General features: G+C 38.4%; 1 protein-coding gene across 2 annotated transcripts in view; it reads left to right on the top strand.

The window, feature by feature from the left end:
- The first annotated feature begins 1,182 nt into the window (after positions 1 to 1,182).
- Positions 1,183 to 13,521, top strand: part of kcnt1a (potassium sodium-activated channel subfamily T member 1a) — a 72,819-nt gene continuing 60,480 nt past the window's right edge. The window contains exons 1-2 of one of the 2 annotated variants that reach the window (XM_061876674.1): positions 1,183 to 1,557; positions 4,893 to 5,054. In XM_061876674.1, coding sequence (XP_061732658.1) covers positions 1,409 to 1,557; positions 4,893 to 5,054 — 311 coding nt within the window. In that variant the 5' untranslated portion in view covers positions 1,183 to 1,408. The remainder of the gene's footprint in view (positions 1,558 to 4,892; positions 5,055 to 13,521) is intronic. The other variant, XM_061876673.1, reaches the window with a different exon arrangement.

Below are 13,521 nucleotides of genomic sequence, written 5' to 3'. Positions count from 1 at the left end.
AAAAAAAAAAAAAAAAAAAAGAAAAGTTGTTAAGATCCGTACTTGAATCTTCTCATATTATTGTTGTTTTGTTTCATTTTGATATCACTCTGTTGTTTGACGTGCTTATTTCCCGTTTAGTCCATCACCATGGTTACCTATTAGTTTCAGCTGCTACTCCCGGTCCACGCACACCTGTTGTAAAAATCACCTTCACTATATAAGCCTTCCTCTTTTTTTTTTGTTCACTCTCGGATCCTAATTTGCCCTCGTGCATCAGTGATGACTTGTTTTTCCATGCTCTCTATCGTTAGCTCTCACGCTACGTTTGTTTTATTCCTAGCTTTCACGCTAGTTGTTTTGTATCCTCTTTTGTGCCTACGTGCCAGTTTTAGTTTCCTAATGGTTTATCCTAGCTTTCACGCTAGTGTCTTTTGTTTGCCTTTTTCCTTAGCTCCTGTGTTTTTGGTCCTTGCCTTTTATGACTTTAATAAATCCATTTAAATCTTACCTTGTTGTGTTCATCGCTTTGACGCATCCCTGGAAAAACCAATCCGGCATTACAAAGCCACACAAGCCTCACAAAAGTACCGAAAAGAGACAACACTAGTTGATACTGAGAATATTCTCATGCGTTTTAGTTATTGATAGTACGGAAACACATGTATCTAGTATGCATTTAATTTAAATATTTGTCAACAAAAAATAATGTGTGTGGAACATTCAAACAAAGGATTTCTAAACACTTTTTTTTAACCCAAATTTTTTTTTTTAAATCAAACTTATTTGTTTGCGTTTTTTTAGTGTGTGTTGCAAATCCAAATGTTTATTTTAAGCTAAATGGTAGCTGTTTTATTATATTAATACCTACTCAGTGGCCTAGTGGTTAGAGTGTCCGCCCTAACCACTATAAAAATGCGACTCATTCCTTTCCTGCTTGGCACTCAGCATCAAGGGTTGGAATTGGGGGTTAAATCATCAAAAATGCTTCCCGGGCGCGGCACCGCTGCTGCCCACTGCTCCCCTCACTTCCCAGGGGGTGATCAAGGGGATGGGTCAAATGCAAAGAATAATTTCACCACACCAAGAGTGTGTGTGACAATCAATGATACTTTAACTTTAATAGTTGCCCTGATTTTTTTCAATCTGAACGGCTGCAGTACTTTCCTCTCTCCGGCAGGTGATGCTAACTTCTCATTAAGAAGTTCTCATTACTCGTCATCGTATTTTTTTTTCTTTTATTATAAGGGAGGTATGTCTTTTCTTTTCCATCATTCTGCAACCTTCTTTGCACCATGAGACCACTTTGCCTCCCACTAAAAATCCCAAAGCAACTGTTTGCACTTTAGAGAAGTGCTCCATAGAAGCCCACCTTGATGCCGGCCAGGAGGTGAAGGAGACCTCCGAGCTTCTCCTCCAGGTGCCTCCGATGCAACTGACCCGGGAAGAGGACTCGGCCAGGGGGGACTCAACGCCGCCGACTTCCCTCAGGTCTCCGGGCAAGATGTGCAGCGAGTGCTACGAAAACCAAACGTTTATTAATGACGATGGCAGCTTGAGCGCCCGTAAGACGTCACGGTAATGATTGACATTTTCTTTGCAATTGTCTTTTTATGTCAGCTATCACAAGTTTAGTTCTTGATTAGTCAACTATGTGTAATGTTGCTGTACTCTTTGACACCATGGCAAATAAATGTGATGCATATTCTGTCTGGCAAAAATGGAAACCAATAAGGATGTGAATTTTTTAAATTCTCCCAAAAATGTGAACACCTGTGTGCACTCACATCAATTTGTCCTAGACAGCATTCCATTAGATCAGGGGTCGGGAACATGTTTGGCTGAGAAAGCCAAATATTTTCAAATGTATTTTCTTTAACACGAATACAACTAAATGTGTGCATTTTTAAGTAAGGACAACATTTTTAGAACGTATTCTTTTTTTTAAATAACATTGTTATTCTAAAGCTAACCATTAATACATAAAATACTTCTTACCATAAATGCGACTTTTTGAACAACTGCTGTAGAAAACGGATGAATGGATTAAAATGCATGAGAATGTTTTATATTTTGAATGTTATTTTGGTGGATTTTTGGTTATTATTGTGGTGAAGAAGGAGCTGAGCCGGAAGGCAAAGCTCTCAATTTACCGGTCGATCTACATTCCCATCCTCACCTATGGTCATGAGCTTTAGGTCATGACCGAAAGGATAAGATCACGGGTACAAGCGGCCGAAATGAGTTTCCTCCGCCGGGTGGCGGGGCTCTCCCTGAGAGATAGGGTGAGAAGCTCTGTAATCTGGGAGGAACTCAAAGTAAAGCCGCTGCCCCTTCACATCGAGAGGAGCCAGATAAGGTGGTTCGGGCATCTGGTCAGGATGCCACCCGAACGCCTGCCTAGGGAGGTGTTTAGGGCACGTCCAACCGATAGGAGGCCCCGGGGAGGACCCAGGACACGTTGGGAAGACTGTGTCTCCCGACTGGCCTGGGAACACCTCGGGGTCCCCCGGGAAGAGCTAGACGAAGTGGCAGGGGAGAGGGAAGTCTGGGCTTCCCTGCTTAGGCTGCTGCACCCGCGACCCGACCTCTGATAAGCGGAAGGAGATGGATGGATGGATGGATTTTTAACAATGATTACCAGCTGAATTATTCATTACGTATCATGTTAAGCAATGTCAACTAAGATTTAGTCATCAAAAGAGCCACGTTTGGCTCAAGAGCCATAGGTTCCCTACCCCTGCATTAGATGTTCACATATTCATCTTAAAGTCCTGCAAACATTTAATATTTGAAAGATTATCTATGGTCAATTTTCCATATGCAATGAAATACTGTTTTGTTATTACCCTGTAATCTAAAGCAGTTGTTCGCAACATTTTTTCAGTGATGTACCCCCTGTGAACATTTTTGTAATTCAAGTACCGCCTAATCAGAGCAAAGCATTTTTGGTTGAAAAAGGAAATAACGTTTCTGATTTATTAAATTGTATAACAGTGTGAAATATTGCTCAATTGTAGTGGTCTTTCTTGAACTATTTGGAAAAAAGATATACAAATAACTCAAAACTTGTTGAAAAATAAACAAGTGATTCAATTATAAATAAAGATTTCTACACATAGAAGTAATCATCAACTTCAAGTGCCCTCTTTGGGGATTTTAATAGAGATCCATCTGGATTCATAAAATTCATTCTAAACATTTCTTCACAAAAAAATAATCTTTAACATCAATATTTATGGAACATGTCCACAAAAAATCGAGCTGTCAACACTGAATATTGCATTGTTGCATTTCTTTTCACAGTTTATGAACTTACATTCATACATTGTTGAAGTATTATTCAATAAATATATTTTTAAAGGATTTTTGAATTGTTGATATTTTTAGAATTTTTTTTTTTAAATCTCACGTACCCCTTGGCATACCTTCAAGTACCCCCAGGGGGTACGCGTACCCCCATTTGAGACCCGCTGCTCTAAAGCAAATTAAGGATTAAAAGAATTCAAATGACATTGTACTAATATTGGGGTATTGTCAAATAACTGACATTGAAATAAGACATAAAATAATTGAACATTAAGATATACAAATGTAAAGAAAATAACCCTCTTAAAAAAAACAACAACAATTATGGCCAAATCAACAAAAAAATGACGGAAATGAGAAAAAAGTAAGCTTTTTGTCAGGCTTTCGCCTGACAGTTTGTCTATTTTTTAGTTTTTTCCTCTGCATTTGTCTTTCCTCTGTGTTTAGTATCTCCTGTCTTTAGTTCCTGTCTAGTGCTCTTATTTTGTCAGCTTCCGGTCTTGTTCCCTGAGTGCTGTGTTCCTCCCCAGCTGCGGCTGATTGGCACCTGGCCACACCTGTTGCCAGTCAGCCTGCTCCTATTTGTACCTGCTTTGTCTTGTGTCAGTAGCTGGGTCATTGTATTGTCTTGTCGATGTCACTCTTGTGATGTGTTATTGCTCTTGTCGTGTCGTACCTTGTCTTTGCAGCGTAGCGGTAAACTATATTCAGTTGATGTTTGTAGCTTACTGTTTTTTGTTCCCTGCTTCCGTTTTATTTTTCATTATACAAGTACGACTTCTGTTTGCCTGTTCGCTACCCGCTAGCTTCCACGCTAAGCTCCTGTTTGTTATTATCTAGCTCCCAGGCTAGCTCCTTTTGTTTGATTATTCGCCTCGTGCGCGCTTTGTGTTTGTAGCCTTTTGGTTTTGTTTTTGTCTTAGTATTTAATTAAATCATGTTTTTTCACGGTGGCAGAGGGGTTAGTGCGTCTGCCTCACAATACGAAGTTCCTGCAGTCCTGGGTTCAAATCCAGGCTCGGGTTCTTTCTGTGTGGAGTTTGCATGTTCTCCCCGTGAATGCGTGGGTTCACTCCGGGTACTCCGGCTTCCTCCCACCTCCAAAGACATGCACCTGGGGATAGGTTGATTGGCAACACTAAATTGGCCCTAGTGTGTGAATGTGAGTGTGAATGTTGTCTGTCTATCTGTGTTGGCCCTGCGATGAGGTGGCGACTTGTCCAGGGTGTACCCCGCCTTCCGCCCGATTGTAGCTGAGATAGGCGCCAGCGCCCCCCGCGACCCCGAAAGGGAATAAGCGGTAGAAAATGGATGGATGGATGTTTTTACATTCCATGACTGCCTCCATCTCTGCATCTTGGGGTTCGACACCAGATAACCCTGACACTTTTGTCCTCTATTATTATTCTACTTTCTGTAAGGATGTTGTACTTTACACTGCCGATGCACCCTTGAACAACTTATTCCTTTTACTGTCGTCACTTGCTATTAAATTCTCGTCCCGGTTTTATGTGTCCCATTGACCTTATTCATGCATACGGCTGGTTGTGACCGCTGTCTTTTGTGTTCTCGGTTCACTGTTTAAACCCTTTACTTCCATCCAGCTTGTGTAAGGGACCGCGCCACACCATGAGCAGCACCAGCGGGGTGATCTTGGACATTTCCAGGTTGAAGATGGAGCAACTGGAGAGCGAAGTGCCACCGTTGCCACGTCGCTTCCGCTTCCGAGACCTTCTTCTCGGGGACCAGAGCTTCCAGAACGACAGGTACGGACGGCATTGTGGTTTGGCTTCTGGACACATTAGGACAGGACTAACTAACTACATTATTGGGGGGACCAATTTTTTTTTTTTTTGGAAAACTAGGGACTTCATTGTGTATATAACATATACATACAGTCGTGGTCAAAAGTTTACATACACTTGTAAAGAACATAATGTCATGTCTGCCTTGAGTTTACAATCATTTCTACAACTCTTGTTTTTTTGTGATAGTGATTGGAGCACATACTTCTTGGTCACAAAAAACATTTATGAAGTTTGGTTCTTTTATGGATTTATTATGGGTCTACTGAAAATGTGACCAAATCTGCTGGTTCAAAAGCATACATACAGCAATGTTAATATTTGCTTGCATGTCCCTTGGGATGGTTTCCTGCTGGCTCCGCTGTGAACGGGACTCTCACTGCTGTGTTGGATCCGCTTTGGACTGGACTCTCGCGACTGTGTTGGATCCAATATGGATTTAATTTCACAGTATCATGTTAGACCCGCTCGACATCCATTGCTTTTGTCCTCTCCAAGGTTCTCATAGTCATCATTGTCACGAAGTCCCACTGGGTGTGAGTTTTCCTTGCCCTTATGTGGGCCTACCGAGGATGTCGTAGTGGTTTGTGTTGTGGTTTGTGCAGCCCTTTGAGACACTAGTGATTTAGGGCTATATAAGTAAACATTGATTGATTGATTGAAAATTGGTGCAGTTCAGCTAAATTAGTTGGTTTTCTGACATGGACTTGTTTCTTCAGCATTGTCCACACGTTTATGTCAGGACTTTGGGAAGGCCATTCTAAAACCTTCATTCTAGCCTGATTTAGCCATTCCTTTACCACTTTTGACATGTTTTTTGGGTCATTTTCCTGTTGGAACACCCAACTGCACCTAAGACCCAACTTCCAAGCTGATGATTTTAGGTTGTCCTGAAGAATTTGGGGGTAATCCTCCTTTTTTATTGTCTCATTCACTTTCTGTAAAGCACCAGTTCCATTGGCAGCAAAACAGGCCCAGATCATAATACTACCACCATCATGCTTGACGGCAGGTATGGCGTTCCTGGGATTAAAGGTGTCACTTTTTCTCCTCCAAACATATTGCTGGGTATCGTGGCCAAACAGCTCAATTTTTGTTTAATCTGACCACAGAAATTTCCTCCAGAAGGTGTTATCTTTGTCACATTTTCATTAGACCCATAATAAATTCATAAAAGAACCAAGCTTCATGAATAATTTATTTTTAATGTATGTTCTCCAATCATTATATTACAAAACATTGGAGTTGTAAAAAATATTGTAAACTCAAGACGGCCATGACATTATGTTCTTTACAAGTGTATGTAAACTTTTGACCACGACTGTACTTCAGCAAGGGCAAATGCAATCCAAACTGTCGAAAGCGACCACTCAAAGGAATCAGTAAAGGTGGCCATTTAATGCAAGTTGGGGTACTTTTTGAGGCAGACTTTGCGGTGGTTGGAGCCATGACAAACTCACACATTGAAGCTATGATGCGACGCGTCAAAATAGTGAACACAGGGGATGAGACATTACAACCCCTGGAAAATAAATATGGAATCACCAGACTTTGAGGATGTTCAGTCACTTGTTACATTTTGTAGGAAAAAAGCAGATAAAAGTAATTTTGAATTACAACTTTCCAGGGGTGTGGGAAAAAATTTATTCGAATGCGAATCGCGATTCTCACGTTGTGCGATTCAGTATCGATTCTCATTTTGAAAAAAATCGATTTCTTTTTTTTTTTATCAATCCAACAAAACAATACACAGCAATACCATAACAATGCAATCCAATTCCAAAACCAAACCCGACCCAGCAACACTCAGAACTGCAATAAACAGAGCAATTGAGAAGGACACAAACACGACACAGAACAAACCGAAAGTAATGAAACAAAAATGAATATTATCAACAACAGTATCAATATTAGTTATAATTTCAGCATAGCAGTGATTAAAAATCCCTCGACATTATCATTAGACATTTATATAAAAAAAAAAGAACAATAGTGTCACAGTGGCTTACACTTGCATCGCATCTCATAAGCTTGACAACACACTGTGTCCAATGTTTTCACAAAGATAAAATAAGTTGTATTTTTGTTTCGTTTAATAGTTAAAACAAATTTACATTATTGCAATCAGTTGATAAAACATTGTCCTTTACAATTATAAAAGTAAAAAAAAAAAAATCTACTACTCTGCTAGCATGTCAGCAGACTGGGGTAAATACTGCTGAAATCCTATGTATTGAATGAATACGGAATCGTTTTGAATCGGAAAAGTATCGTTTTTGAATCGGGAATCGCGTTGAATCGAAAAAAATTGATATCTAATCGAATCGCGACCCCAAGAATCGATATTGAATCGAATCGTGGGACACCCAAAGATTCGCAGCCCTATAACTTTCTGTCTTTAAAGAACATTAAACACGACTCAAGAATATACATTGTGGTCGTCAATAACAGTTTAACTTTTATCTCAAACCAGAATGAAACAAATTTGAATTGCTCAATTCTGAGGGGGAAAAAAATTATGGAATCAGCCTGTAGGTTTTCTTTTCCCAAGCTAAAACCTGCATCAGATGAAAGGGGAATTTTGGCTATCATTCTCAATCTGTATGTAAGACAAGAATATTTTTATTTTTTTTTGTTAATGCATCCTAAAGCTTGATTAAACGCTAGCATAAGTCTAACAATGGAAGTAATCAGAATTTGCAATGTTATGCCTGTAAAAAAACATCTCCATCAACATTTTATATACACGATGTTAGTATGTAGTGTAGTAACGGGCACATTCGCAACAACATGTAATATTTAGGTTTTTTTTGCTAACTTTAAGCCTTCGGCAGCATATTAATTTAACAGACGCATCACAACGTTTGATTTTTACTTCAACTATAAATGGTAAATGGCTTTTCTACCTTTTTTTAAGGAACTCAAAGCGCGTTGACACTATTTCCACATTCACCCATTCACACACTGATGGCGGGAGCTGCCATGCACGGCGCTAACCAGGACCCATCAGGAGCAAGGGTGAAATGTCTTGCTAAGGACACAACAAACGTGACTAGGAATGGTGGAAGGTGGGGATTGAACCAGTAACCCTCAGATATAACAACAACACTACTTCAACAATGACTACTTTGGGACAAATGATGATCCCAACCTTATATTTGAGAAGCAGTGTGCTAAACAGATCCGGCTTTAGTGAAAGCGAAGCATCATGCAGCAGTATTGCTAAGTACTAAACAAGAATTACAAACTACAAGCATGATAAAACGATCACTTACTGTACAATGTCTAATTTCACTGGGATGTAGAGTTCATATGGATACGGAGTTCATTCTGACGTTCACATCTTTTTACTTAGATGAAAAATTAATCATAATCCTTCCGCTTGCAAAAAAAAAAAAAAACTTTAAAAAAAAAAAAGTGCGCACAAACGACCGTCTTATCGTGTCTTTGTAGACATCTTGCTATTATTGCCATCTCCGTGTTTAAGTTGAATGTCATAGTTGGCCAACTTTTCGGTTTATAGCCACAAACTTCTACTATAAAAATGAGAGACATGATTGATAATATAATCAATCAATCAATGTTTATTTGTACAGCCCTAAATCACAAGTGTCTGCACAAGCCACAACAACATCCTCAGTTCAGATTCCACATCAGGGCAAGGAAAAACTCAACCCAGTGGAATGACAATGAGAAACCTTGGAGAGGACACCTCTAGAGAGACTGGTGCGATGGACTTCGAGTGGGTCGAGCATAATATTGAGAGAGTCCAGTCCATAGTGGATCTAGCACAGTGGTTCTTGACCTTGTTGGAGGTACCGAACTCCACCAGTTTTATATGCGCCTTCACCGAACCCTTCTTAAAGGAAAAATGAAAAAAAAAAATTCAAATTCAAGACAAAGTTATGTTTTTTACTGGTGCACGAAATGAACATTACCTTGTTCAAAGAACAACATAAACAGTGCATGAACTCACATCAAATTACACACCTGCAAATCTGAGGGAAAATTAGAGGGAAAATTGTTTGGGGGTATCCATAATACGCTGAAAGGGAGAAGTTTTTATTTACACGTTGAGTTGGGTGTGTCTTGACCTCAGCGGCGGAGGTCAAGACACCGCTTGTCCAGCATAATAGTGAGATCCAGTCCATAATATAAAATTATCGTATACCATATCAGAGGCGATGCAGCAGCTCAGTATGTCAATACCTTGTGGCATTAGCCACAGTGGTTACCTTTCTGTGATTTTGACGCCGCTAAAGTAATTTGTCTGCGTTAGCGCTTATAATAACAATATCGCTACTACTTAGTTAATATGTAGGAGTGTTCATCTTGGAGAGCTGTTGCACCAGTTGGATTGTACAAACAAAGGATGTTAACAAAAGAAAAGCTTTCTAGTGGATCGAGAAAAACATTAAAAGAGTCAAGACAGAAATTGTACAACAAAACAAATGGAGAACAAATGCGTGGAAACTGGAGTCGCCATCAGTGACCGAACTGTAAGAAAGTCCCTAAAGTAAATGAGATTTAAATACAAAAAAGCTAAACCTAAGCCATTATTAACACTTAAACATAAAAAACAAAGTTCCAATGCACTAAGGCAGTCCTCAAATAGTGCGGTGCCCCCCCCCGGGGAGGCGCAGTGCAATGCTTTTTTTCACCATACCACAATGTGATGAAGTGTATGTAGCACTCGTTACAGAGAATATTTGAGAGGCACTGGGCTAAGGAAAAGTAATTGTGGACTATGGAAGACTGAGTGAAAGTCACATGCAATATGAATCGCAAATCTGCAATGAGCAAAGTGATGATGACTTTTGTTTGGTGCCAATTCAAAGACATTTATGAAGAAAGCATGCACATTTCCACCGTCATCGATGATATGGGGCTGCATGTCAGTAATCGCACTGGGGAGATGGCTGTCATTCCATCTTCAATAAAGGCACAAGTTTACATTGACATTTAGGACAATTTTCTTATTCTATTAGTAAAAAGGATTTTTGGGCATGATGACATGATTTTTTTCAAGATGAAAATGCATCTTGCCATGTGCAAAAACTCTAAAAACTTTCCTTATAGAAAGATATGGTAAAGTAAATGTCATGGCCTGCAAATAGTTTAAATCTCAATCCAATTGAAAATTTGTGGTGGAAATTGAATAAAATTGTCCATGACAAGACTCCAACCTGCATAGTTAATTTGAAAAAAGCAATCAGAGGAAGTTGGTGTGTTGTCGTGTTTGTAGTCTGTTTTTCATGATTCCATAATGTTTTCAACAGAACTGAGTGATTCCATATTTGATATAAAAAGAAAACTGTTACTGGCAACCACGATTGATCCTACTTGAGTTATCTCAGTGCAAGGGTCACCAGCTTGGTGACCCCTGTAAGGACCAGATGAGTTGCCCGCTGGCCTGTTCTTAAAATAGCTCAAATAGAACCACTTACCAGTGAGCTGCCTCTATTTTTTACTAGCAAGCTGGTCTCGCTTTTCTCGACATTTTTAATTCTAAGAGGGACAAAACTAAAATAGAATTTGAAAATCCAAGAAAATATTTTAAAGACTTGGTCTTCACTTGTTTAAATGAATTCATTTATTTGTTTACTTTGCTTCTTATAACTTTCAGAAAGACAATTTTAGAGAAAAAACACAACCTTAAAAATGATTTTAGGACTTGTAAACACATATACTTTTTTACCTTTTAAATTCCTTCCTCTTCTTTCCTGACAATTTAAATCAATGTTCAAATACATTTATTTTTTATTGTAAAGAATAATAAATACATTTTAATTTAATTCTTCATTTTAGCTTCTGTTTTTTTGACGAAAAATATTTGTGAAATATTTCTTCAAACTTATGATTAAAATAAATAAAAAAATTCTGACAAATATAGAACATCTTTAGAATCAATTTAAATCTTATTTCAAAGTCTTTTTAATTTCTTTTGAAATTTTGGTTCTGGAAAATTTAGAAGAAATAATGATGAAAGCTATATGTCTTTTGTTAGAAATATACCTTGGTCCAATTTGCTATATATTCTAACAAAATGCGGATTGGATTTTAACCTATTTAAAACATGTCATCAACATTTCTAAAATTAATCTTAATCAGGAAAAATTACTAGTGATATTCCATAAATTCTTTTTTTAATTTTTTCAAATGAGCTAGTTTTTGCCTTCTTTTTTTTCGGTTGAATTTTGAATTTTAAAGAGTCGAAATTAAAGATAAACTATGTTTCAAAATTTAATTTTCATTTTCTTCCTGCTTTCTCCACTTTTAAACCGTTTGTGTTTTTTTTCATCATTTGTTCTCTACAAAAAAACCTTCCGTAAAAGGAAAAAAAATGTACGACGGAATGACAGACAGAAATACCCATTTTTATATATATATATATATATATATATATATATATATATATATATATATATATATATATATATAGATTTATTTATTAAAGGTTAATTGAGCAAATTGGCTATTTCTGGCAATTTCTTTAAGTGTGTATCAAACTGGTAGCCCTTGGCATTAATGTGAAGTGAAGTGAATTATATTTATATAGCGCTTTTCTCTAGTGACTCAAAGCGCTTTTACATAGTGAAACCCAATATCCAAGTTACATTCAAACCAGTGTGGGTGGCACTGGGAGCAGGTGGGTAAAGTGTCTTGCCCAAGGACACAACGGCAGTGACTCGGATGGCGGAAGCGGGAATCGAACCTGGAACCCTCAAGTTGCTGGCACAGCCACTTTACCGACCGAGCTATACCGCTCGGTACCCAATCAGTACCCAAAAAGTAGCTCTTGGTTTCAAAAAGGTTGCTGACCCCTGACTTATTGTTTCCTGAAGCCAGAAAGTTGACATTTAAAATGACTATAGTTTTGTGTCATGTAGTGCTATCTGTTTTTTTTCCTACAAAGTTGAACAAGTGAGTGTAAAATCTCCATGTCTGGGGATTCCATCATTTTTGGGTTGTAGTAATGAAGAGGATTCGTTGAGACGGCAAGAGTAAAGAGCTGGTTAGACTTAGACTTAGACTTAGACAAACTTTAACAATCCCCAAGGGAAATTGTTCCACGCAGTAGGTCAGTTACAAATGTTGGAAAAGATGGAAAGGACAATGCAGGTATAAAATAGACTAAAAGCAATATAACATATGTATGTAATATTTACATAATATATGTACGGTATAGGATATATACTGATATATTGGCTGATTGTGATTCCTTGAATGTTTGAGAACAATTGAGGGCGAGTGGACGTAACTGTAGTACGTACCGCACCTCCCGCCTCATTGCAAACTTCCGTACATAAACCACACCTGAGTGTCATCGTTAATTTCTGTCATTTATGGAAGCACCATTTCTCCCATGTGCTTAAAAAAAAAAAATTGTCACGTCTATGGGATCATGTGTTGTTTTGGTCATGTTCGGTTTAGTTTTTTGGACAATCAGTTCCTTTTTTCGCACTTCCTGGTTTGTTTTGTTACCATAGCAACTCATTAGTTTTCACCCTGTCCTCATGTCACGCCCCTGTCCTCATGTCTCACACCTGTTTGCACTAATCATGTCCATTATTTAAACCTGTAGTTGCCAGGTGGTCAGCCTGGCGACTTTACCTCTACTCCCTTCATGCCATGCCATGCCTGTTAACCACACTGTCCATCGTCTCCCTCCTTCCTATGTGACGTAATTTTTTTTTTTATGTCACAATTATTGAGTTTAGTTTTTTGTCCATAGTCATGCCATAGTGCTAGTTTTTGTTTTATAGCCAAGTTTTGTACTTCCGCCCTCGTGCGCGCCTTTTGTTTGCTTCCTTTTTTTGTAGTTTGTTAGTATAAGAAATAAATATGTACTCACATTCACATTTTGCTCGTGCCAACTTCCCTTTGCCTCGGAAAAACAAACCACCTCATAGTCCAAGTTTGACAAAAATAAAAACTGTGTGGATTCCGGCTTTTCAGCATTCTCCCTCTGGACTAAAGGTGACTATTATGATTTGTTTTTTTCTACATTTAAAACACTTCCTAGTGATCTAAATAACGTATGAATGATAAATGGGTTGTCCCCTAATGGTGGTTGTTTGGTCAAAATGTTGCATTGATTATGTTTTACAGACCATCTATAAGCTGCTTTCTGACCATCTCTCCAGGATGCCTCGTTTTTTTGGGCGCTCTTATTTACCTGCCTACATTTCAACTGCAACATTTATATTTTAGTTTTTAGCACTTCCGTATGAAGTCTGCTGACGGACTCAAATTCGAGCTATACACTGTTTTGTATTAGAAATGGCAACAACAGAGGATCCATATGCATATACAAGCCAGTCTGCCCCACAACAAGATGATAGAGAAAAAGAAGAAACGTATTGACTAAGGTGTGGATGACATCACAGGTCAGAAAACATTGCACCTCACCTATTCAGTGGCCTAG

This window comes from Nerophis ophidion, linkage group LG17, assembly GCF_033978795.1.
Source record: "Nerophis ophidion isolate RoL-2023_Sa linkage group LG17, RoL_Noph_v1.0, whole genome shotgun sequence".
NCBI lineage: Eukaryota > Metazoa > Chordata > Actinopteri > Syngnathiformes > Syngnathidae > Nerophis > Nerophis ophidion.
Note: the sequence above shows the minus strand (reverse complement) of the source record. Positions and strands in the feature narration are given on the sequence as shown.